The sequence below is a fragment of the Pollachius pollachius genome (genome assembly GCF_949987615.1).
Source record: "Pollachius pollachius genome assembly, chromosome: 12".
Classification (NCBI taxonomy): Eukaryota; Metazoa; Chordata; class Actinopteri; order Gadiformes; family Gadidae; genus Pollachius; species Pollachius pollachius.
In genome coordinates this window covers 12,371,241-12,380,906 of record NC_136945.1, presented here as the reverse complement: position 1 = coordinate 12,380,906, position 9,666 = coordinate 12,371,241, and the positions used below count along the sequence as shown (strand labels likewise).

Here is a 9,666-nt window from a genome sequence, read left to right as displayed (position 1 = left end):
GGGGGGGGGGGCTGCTCTTTCACATATTTTATCCGCTACGCATCTGGTGTCAAAGGACCTTTTGATGTTGTGCCAGCATTATCACATCTTTAAACCGTAAACATATTTTTTACTCATCTATCTGCATGTGTGTCTGCAGAATGATTCAGCCAAGCCCAACACCACTGTTAAGGTCCCCTCCAATAAACCAGTCGAGGTAAGTGGCCATAAATCAAGAACTAGTCCTAAGCTTCTCTTTCTGTGATTCTTACGAAGCAGGGGGATGGCATATTCATAATCATATTCAATATTTAACATTGGATACGCATATTCTTTTCCCATATGTTTTGTTGCTCTTACGTATCCCCTTTGCGTTATCGCTCTCTGCATGCACAGCACTATTGTTTTGATCGTCTGGTGATTTATCACTGTCGGGTGAACCTCTGTGTCTTCAGGATGACTTTTCTCTGGACCCCTTCGCTGCTCTTAGCGACACCCTGGCAGCCCCAGAGCCGGCCCCTGAACCCCCCAAACTTAGACCTGAGGACATTGTCTCAGTAGGTCAAGTGTCTTTAAACCTTACATTAAACCACTGTCATTATGCTGTTTTGTTCAATATAACACAGCCGTAGAACGATGGTTAAGTATCCACATGGAGATTTGCAGCAGGAAAAATTGATTTGTATATCTAGGCACACTTATTGAAATGCATGTGACCATATTTGTTTTTGTTTCTGTGTGTGCGTGTGCGTGTGCGTCTGTGTCTGTGTCTGTGTACGTGTTTAGGAAGGAAAAGTGATTTCCGAAAAGGGCGTGCGGGTGGGAGAGCGAGATGACACCCTCCCTCCAGAGTATCGGTTGTCAGGAGACAAACTGAAAGACCTGCCGGCCCCCCAACCGGAGGTGAGTCCCTTTAGCCGACCTCTACCTACACTGTAATAAAAACAGCAACAAGTCGTACTCTGACTAGCAAAGTAGCCATAACTACTTTACCGCCCCCCCCCCCCTTGTTTGTAGCCTACCATGAACACAGGTGACGCTCTGGACATCTTGTCGGGAGACTTCCTGAGCCCATCCCTGGCTCCTGCTGTCCAGGCCCCCGTCTGCAGCCTCCCAAAGCCTCCGGTACGACTCTCGGGCCCCGCCCGGCCCCTGCTGTTTATGGGGATTAGCAGAACAGAAATGCATTTTTATCTGTTCCCTGTTCCTCTGTTGTCAAGGTGATGGTTGTAATGCTTACTAGGGCTCAGAGAAAGGGTCAGGATTTTCTAATTAGTGGCGAGGGTGTTTGACTCCCGGCAAAATGGTTTTGGGTTCGAACTCCAATGGCTGCAGTATTTCCAGTAGTTGTCTTGAGTAAGAATCCTATCTGCTTCTTAAGTATATATGTATCTACAGATCAAACCCTAAACCTTTAGATGCTTAATGACATAATAAGTCACCTCACAAGACTTACTGTGTACAAACAAAGGCGGTATGAAGAGTTTCTAGCTACCTAGGTTCTAAGTGTGTGTGTGTGTGTGTGTGTGTGTGTGTGTGTGTGTGTGTGTGTGTGTGTGTGTGTGTGTGTGTGTGTGTGTGTGTGTGTGTGTGTGTGTGTGTGTGTGTGTGTGTGTGTGGCTCCCTCCTGCAGGCCTCTGCAGAGTTTGACGCTCTGGATGCCTTGGCGGGGGACTTTGTCGCCACCGCCGTCGTCGCACCTGCAGTCAAGTGTGCCACCAGTCAACCCACACAAACCTCTCGCCAGGTACACGCACACGCACACACGCACACGCACACCGCACACACACATAGCTGCAAGCACACCGAACCATACACGCATTCAAAAAGGAAACTACTGTGTAACGTAAACAATGTGTCTCGGCAGTGTGTGATTGTTGTTCGTGCTCATTGCTCACTCTCACTCTCACTCTGCACCTGTGCACGATGCGCACCCCTCCCGTGAACGCAGATGTCGGAGGGAGTCACCAGTGCCATGGACGCCCTGTCAGACTCCCTGATGGACATCACCCCTGTGCCAGAGCCCGCCCCCCTGCCTATGAAAGACATTGCCAAGGTATTAACCGCCCCCCCCCAATAGCAGCAGAGTGTTGTCCTGCACAGGGGGAGGTGAACGTTTGCCAGTAACATTTGCTTCCCTGGTGGCAGGAGAAGAAGGTGGTGGAGGAGAGGCTGATCCTGATGGGGGAGGACGACAGCACGTTGCCCCCCGAGTACCGGCCCACCGAGGAGGACATCAAGGTGACGGGGCCTTTTACACTTGATATGGACTCCCGCTATGTTCTAGTCAATGGACAGTATATGGACCCTGTGCTTGAAACCCACTCAAGAGTTATAAAAGCCATGGGCGGCTGGATTAATTAAAGATTCATTCCTTTATAGATGGCAGCGGCTGAGGCCAAGAAACCCAAGGAGGTAAGATCACAAACCTCCCCCCCACTACAATGCAAATCATGCATTAGACCAAAAATGTTAGGAAAAAAATACATGCACTTTAAAAATCAAAGGCCCACCATTTTGTTTCTCCTCCGACCGTCTGTAGAAACCCATGGGTGACGCTGCCGCCCTCGATCTGCTGTCCGGTGACTTTCTTCAGGCTCCCATCGCCCCTGCAGCCGCTGTTGCACCCGTGGCTGCACCTTGTTTTGTAGCCCCCCCAGTGACGCAGCCATTAGTGCCCGACACAGAGCCCCTGAAGGTGATAGGAGAACTGAACACATCATTTGCATCAACTTGATAAAAGATGATTAGATACTTGATACTTGTGTGTCTGTATGTAATGCACTGGTTTATTGCCTCTGCCGTGAGGCCAAAGGATAACCTCCGGGCCAGACTAAACAATAAAGATGTTCTCTTTTCTGTTCCCTTCCTCCAGCACATGGCAGGGTCGGCCCTGGACTCCCTGGCTGGTTCCCTGCTCCCTGACGCCATGAAGACCACATCTAAGGGGGAAAAGCCCAAGGTGAAGAATAGACACTCAAATATTACAATGTCATCGCCCACCTTATTGGTCTCTGTGTAACGCTGTGTACATACAACATGAACATGGTTTATTAAATAACAGGTTTTTAAGGACACATTAATGGTAAATGGTATGGTTCCATTGGTCCATTCGGAGCAAAGTCAACAGTCACAAACTGTATGGCAGAGACTCTAGCTGAAGTGTTTCTCTTACTTCAGAAAACAACAGGGCCTTCCCTGGACTCTTCATCTGGGAACGCAGATGCTCCTGAAGCCAAAAGCAAAGGGGAGAAGGCCCAGGTGAGGAGGAAACAGTAGAATATTACGATGTGGTGTGTGTATGCACGTATGCTCTACCGTTTCTTATGAGGCATAAACGGTGCATTAACGGTACTCGGTGTAGTTCCATCGGCCCCATACGGAGGTATGAGCCTCCATGTCCACCCTAACCCCAGGTATCGACTGTGTTACAGGGCAAGAGCAAGTCAAGGTCAAAGTCAAAAGTAAGGGCATGACCTGCTGCATGTCGATCTAACAGAAGTCAGCCTTGGTCACTAAAACTGCAATCAATTAACCTTCAATAATTCAACTAATTCAACTAATTCAACCTCGATAATGGGATAAATTATCCACATCTGCTGTGCTCTGCTATCAAGGCTGCCAACATGCTGCTTCAGATTTAAATGAATTTCTGTTGCTTCCTGTCTTCATGGAATGTCATAAAGCGTATTGTAATGGCTGTTCCAACAGCGCTCATTTTGTTATCCACTGCATCCCATCTTTAGTGCCAACGTGACACCTTTCATCTATTTTCAATGCATAAACTCTTCCCTTGTCCGACTCATATACCTTGTACTTATTTTAGCTTCATGTTTTGTAGAAACACCATGCTGATGATCCATCTCCCATCGACCAGCTCGCCGGTGATTTCCGCAAAGATGTTGTGTCTGCGAAGAAGGGAGGCAAAAGCTAGACCACTTGGTAAGGAAACCACAACTGAATTGTATCTATCGAATCTCTCAAATAGGACATACCAGTTAATCACTCTTATAGGGAGTGACTCATAAAGGCCACCCCACCTGAATTTTTTTGAGGAAGCGTATCAAAATGGCCATCCCAACTTTATTTTGTTCAGTCAGTGTCTAAAAAGGACATCCCAACTGAATTTTTTTCAGGGAGCGTCTATAAGTGTGCCAAACTGAAGTGTGTTTTTTCTAAGTGTGTCAATTGTTACAACCCTCCTACTGATCCCCTCCGTTGTGTATTTTACCTTTTCAGAGTCATGCTGCAATTCTTCTACCCTTTGGCTGGAAACCGCGATTGTGGGATCGACACTCTAGATTATAAACCTATTTTTCTAAGTGATGGAGAATGTATACTGGATGACAGCAGAACCCTAGCAATGCCTACACAGCATGCTTACCCCTTGACACACAAACATACACACACACACAAACACAATTGTAAACACCCTTACACATGCATACACACACAGACACAACACTGTGTGCAACGCCTTACCTGCTTATTTTCATGTGTATTAAGAAAAAAAGAGGATTGACGATTTACTTCCCCTTTGTGTGAAATGAATGATAGCCAGAGAACGTTGGACTAAATGAGATGAGTTGGGACAGTTGATATATGAGGGCGAAGGGATGGTGAGGATTTTATTGGGGAAGTTTTTTTTTTTTTTTTAAAAACAAAAAAATGTTTTGATCGTCTGTCGGTCCATCGATACAAAGTCAGGCGATGCCCATCAGCATTGTGACCGGGCACCACAGCTGCTGGTGCCACCAAAAACAAACTAAAGCGCCTGGTTGCCATGGTGTTGTGGCGACGTCGCCAAGTCAGAGAGGAGGCGGTAAGGGCCTTCAGTTGGTGTGAGAGAGTGGCCTCTAGTGATGTGTATAGGGTGTGCAACCTGAATACGCACAGCCAAGTAGCCCAGTTATCTATTATGTGGTTGAACGCAATTGAGACACTAGTGTACAGCTTACTTTGCTTAAATATATTGATGGATTACATTTAGTTTACAATATTAAAGACTAATTTCTAAAAAAAAAAAAAAAGGGTTTACAGGATGTGGTCTGCTTGATTCTGTTCCTGAGAACGTTGTGTGAATGCTGTTCATTTTCTGTAAAGCAATAATGTCCCGTGTGTGTGTGTGTGTGTGTGTGTGTGTGTGTGTGTGTGTGTGTGTGTGTGTGTGTGTGTGTGTGTGTGTGTGTGTGTGTGTGTGTGTGTGTGTGTGTGTGTGTGTGTGTACTCCTGTACCTGCTTTGGAGTAAAATCCTGTATCTGTATTCAAAAGTGCACTTAGAACCAAGGTAGTTAGAAACTCTTCACACTGCCTTAGTTTTTATACTGTAGTAAAGGGAGAGATGTTGTTGTTAATGTACCACCACTGTATCGTTCACTGGGTCCAAACCCAACTGATGTTGAGGAGGTTCCATGTCGAATATGTCAAGTTAAACAGGCTTCTCCAGGGAAAACGATAAATTGAGAAAGATGGAGCGTAGTTTAGAAGGGAAAACTAATGCTGGATCTGTGTCTGGATTAGATGTCATTATATAATCCAGACACATACACAATTGCAAAAAACGAATCTGACTAACTAATTTAGATTCAGCATTCGTTTCCCACTCTAAAATAGGCTCTATGCTCCCCAAAATACAAAAGAAATCAATAAAATCCCCCCCCCCCCAAAGAAAAAACTATGCTAAAAGAAAAAAAAACGGTATGAATAAATGCCAATTATATTTTAGCGACAGGAAAGTATGATGTTTTTATTGTGCAGGGAAATGGCAGTACACCCAGCAGGTATACGGTCTCTTTGACTTTGGGCTCCGTGGTATTTCACTGTGCATATTTCTATAAGCCTACTTCCTTTTGACTCGTGAAACTTCAGTTTCAATTATCCTTGCTTAAACTTTCTGTCTAAAACCTTTACAATTCTGTGCCACACCTCTTGATGACTGATGATGGGACTTCAAAAACGTGGGTTTGATATGCATAATACCAAATGTATGTGTTTGAAAATATAAGAATAAACATTTGTTCTCACAAGTTGTAGCTTTTGAACGTTTTATTTACAAGCGGGGAATCCAAAAGTTAATTGAAAACGACGTTAGATATTAGGTTAAGAAATGGTTGGATACAATATTTAAGTTGAAATCCAATAAAAATATTGATAATTTCACATTAATAAAGAGCTAAAAAAAAAGATTATCTAGTAGGCCTATTTGTTACATTATTAAAATGGCATTCATCTGGGAGATTTGAAATTGTATATAATTTTTTTTAGTTTAGGACTGAAAAATGGGTCCTTATTTTTTACTCATTGCTTATGTTGACAAATAAAAAGAGAAAATACAAAAAATGGAAATTGGTTCATGAAATTGTATTTTTCACATTTCTTCTTGATTTACTTGATTAACAAGTTCTAAATCATCAACTATATTGAATTTCTTAAATATTAATTAGTTTGCTAATATTTTAAGGGTGGAAATATTACGATATATGTTTACGAGCAAAGTTTAACCATTTCTCTTTTTTACCAAGTCATCAGTCAACTAGCATTTAATATTTTGAGTATGAAGAGAATGATTCTACATTCCCTGTTTGATTAAAACCAATTATTTTTAGATTACACGTTAGGATATGAGCAGCAACTTAAAATGAACTTAAAATGAACTTCAAAACGTTGTCAGTTTTCCATCGCATGTCCTCCTTCAACCTTCCACCGTTGTTTTCTGTAAAAGACAATAGAAGTCTAAGAGTTAATATAATGTTACAATTACCCTGAATAATATATATATATTAATAAAGTATAATATAATAATAAATATATGAATGAATAATGAATCTATAAATGTTATATATATTTGTGCGTGTGTGTCTGAGGTGATGTGTGTTTTGTATTTGTATGTATGTATAATATATATATATGTATATATATGTATGTTTAGGCCCTTTGTTTGTATTTATATTTATATATATATGTAGCCCCTGTTTTGTGTTTTTGTGTGTCTACACGTGGACAAAATAACTTACTGCCTTTTATAATGATGCGGACAACGCCTTGTCCTTATCCCTTGAACAAAGAAAAAGTGTTACTCAGAACAAGCTGAAGTGCTTTGCCATGTTAAACTCATGGATGGATTAAGACTCATGCATAGACCTGGTGAGTAAAACCAGGAGAACATGGAAGCAATGATTTTCCATCAGGATTTGATGCCATCGCCTGCTCAAAATGTTGCCCATAAGGGATTTGAGTGAGAGCTGTTTCGTCCACAGCTTCGTCTTAATTCAAGTCAAAAGTGGACACATTACACAGCATTTGGATGGTGTACATTTAAGACCAGTGATAAAGGCTTGGACTCACTGTTGCAGTAGACAATTGTGATGACGAAGAGCAAGATGATAAAGCCATAACCACAAGCCAAGGAGCCTAGAATGATAGGGCTACAGCCCCAGATGCTCAAGGCAGATTCTGAAACACATGAAGGCATTTTGACTTTGGGCCATTTTTCAGCTAAAAGTTTAAGATCAGCCCACCAACTCTTTTTAAATGAACCTCTACAACTTCTACAAACAACCATCATTTAAAAAGAGTAGGTGGGCTGACTGAGATGTACAATTTGTAATGATAAGACCACACCCTTACCTTCCTCGGTTTTGATGTTGCAAGTGCAGGTCTTTGGAGAATAAGGCCTCTTTGTCTTGGTGGCAGGCACAGCGATTGCTGGGGTCACTGATACAGATACATCTTGAGATAAAGGAGATTTTTTTTTTAATTATCAATAGAAAAAGATCATCTGAAACGATTTAATTTCCAAGTGTACACATTTTTTGGGACTGTAAAGTCATTTAATTTGTATGTTTTAATATGAGTTTATATAATAAAGTGCTCTCACCCTGTTGAAGTATTGTGACTTTTCCAAATGTGAGTACATTGTAATTCAATACAGCGCAGCTGTAAACACCTCTGTCTCGTTGTAGGTTAAACTTTTTGATTGAAAGTATCTTTCCGGACCTCATCTTTGAGTCACTGTAGATTGTTTTGTCCAACATATGTTCCTGCTTTAATATCCCATTTTGGTGAAAAGATGCAATGAATTCCATGTTGTTGTCCACGACCCGAAACCACATGACGGAGTTACCAGTTTTTGGAGGTTCACATTTGATTTCAACCTTCTGTCCTTCTTCAGGTGTAATGACCTCACCATGCAGTGATACAATGTCTGAAATATTAAACATTATTTTTATGAAAATTTAGAAAATACTCTCAAAACTGCATTGATAAAAACACATTCAATTAAATGTAGGTATCAAACTTAGAAATACTAATGCAATCAATATAACTTACTTTGAAACAGAATGAAAAGAGAAATGGCCTTAATCCTTTTTTGGTCCATTTTTTATTTGCCTTTAGCTTGGTAGCGTCTATTCGTCTCTTTGTGTGAAGAATAGCAGCCCACTCTGACAAAATGTAGTGCGACATATGACCACGCCCCACCTGCAACCCATGTCTCCACTTTATCAAGTAGGATCATTGCATTGGATTTCTGCAAAGAGCATTGCTGCACCGGTTGGTTCGCGGCACAGGCCTTTATGGTGAAACCTAGAAAACATGAACAAGAGCACACAACCATGTTATCAACAGCACCGACACCTTGGGGGGGGGGGTGCAACCAAGACAATTCTTGGTTAGAGCCTGGATTAATAAGGACATTTGTCATACGGACATGGGCAAATTTTGGGGGAATTCCGACATTTTATGGTCAACTTATCTTCAATTATCAAATGTACCATGGCCAAAAAAACTGAATCTAGTATGCTGTGGCTGATTGTGAGGATTGTCCAATCACATGGCCGTACACATGCCAAACTGCGTGCTCATTTGCATACAGTCAACTGAAGTTCAGCTTTTGTCCAGCTGTTTTAATGCGTTGACTATCACAAGACTTCTCTTCTGGTGGGGTCGAGCCGTAACGCGCCTCAAGTGTACCGACCTGCATGCTTCACATTTTGTCATCCAAATTCATTAATCTTCCATGATGAACTCATCTCAATACATAGATCATCATCAAGAACACAATATATTCAAGCTATACATGTATGTGTCTAAATATCAATACATATGCAGTGAATCTGAACAGCATTGTAGCAGCCCTACAAGTATATTAAAGTTAGATTGGTTGGATGGTAATAGTTCCCTTATCGTCTATTCTATGTAGCTCAACTATATGTTGGCACTGCTGCTGTTACCATGTCCTCATGAAACATTGTTTTGTCTTGAATAAAACATGTGTTGGCCCATTAGGCCTGCAAAGCTTTTAATAGATCGACATCCCTAAAAGAAGGACAAAAACCAACCATGACCTGTCCCGGCCAACCCAGTCATAGGGCTTATCAACAACAGACTTCCATTTCAATTGGTAAACAAACAATGAAATGACTTGCTGCTGAACCACCTACGACGTGTGGAACACACATGCTGCATGGCTCTGAGGCCCGTCCTGTTTCCTCCGACCCAGGACGGAACATCTATTGACACTTTTGGTAACAAGAAGCGAGGTGACATTCAGCTGCACTGCGGCTGTTCCGGGTCGGGTAGGCAGAGATTCAGACAAGGTTGTGAAACCCAAGCGTTCTATGACCTTTCTTTTTACCAAGGCTCAGCCTTCACACACTTTGTTGTTGTTTGTGAGTTTCCAAGTCTTT

At 42.1% G+C, this 9,666-nt stretch overlaps 2 protein-coding genes across 17 annotated transcripts in view; one reads left to right on the top strand and one right to left on the bottom strand.

The window, feature by feature from the left end:
- Window positions 1-6,006, top strand: part of cast (calpastatin) — a 31,344-nt gene extending 25,338 nt beyond the window's left edge. For 15 of the 16 annotated variants that reach the window (XM_079748542.1, XM_079748533.1, XM_079748532.1 and 12 more), the window contains 14 exons: window positions 140-196; window positions 435-536; window positions 766-882; window positions 997-1,104; window positions 1,613-1,726; window positions 1,931-2,035; window positions 2,128-2,220; window positions 2,362-2,394; window positions 2,522-2,677; window positions 2,855-2,941; window positions 3,160-3,240; window positions 3,414-3,443; window positions 3,821-3,921; window positions 4,219-6,006. In XM_079748542.1, the coding sequence (XP_079604668.1) occupies window positions 140-196; window positions 435-536; window positions 766-882; window positions 997-1,104; window positions 1,613-1,726; window positions 1,931-2,035; window positions 2,128-2,220; window positions 2,362-2,394; window positions 2,522-2,677; window positions 2,855-2,941; window positions 3,160-3,240; window positions 3,414-3,443; window positions 3,821-3,913 (1,176 nt within the window). In that variant the 3' untranslated portion in view covers window positions 3,914-3,921; window positions 4,219-6,006. The remainder of the gene's footprint in view (window positions 1-139; window positions 197-434; window positions 537-765; window positions 883-996; window positions 1,105-1,612; window positions 1,727-1,930; window positions 2,036-2,127; window positions 2,221-2,361; window positions 2,395-2,521; window positions 2,678-2,854; window positions 2,942-3,159; window positions 3,241-3,413; window positions 3,444-3,820; window positions 3,922-4,218) is intronic. The other variant, XM_079748539.1, reaches the window with a different exon arrangement.
- On the bottom strand, window positions 5,110-8,443 carry cd8a (CD8a molecule; the record flags this gene model as incomplete). Its single annotated transcript, XM_079748549.1, is given in 7 exon segments — window positions 5,110-6,692; window positions 6,994-7,033; window positions 7,325-7,432; window positions 7,607-7,708; window positions 7,857-8,183; window positions 8,309-8,362; window positions 8,365-8,443. Coding segments are annotated over 7 exon segments (756 nt in total). The 3' UTR covers window positions 5,110-6,646.
- Window positions 8,444-9,666: the final 1,223 nt, after the last annotated feature.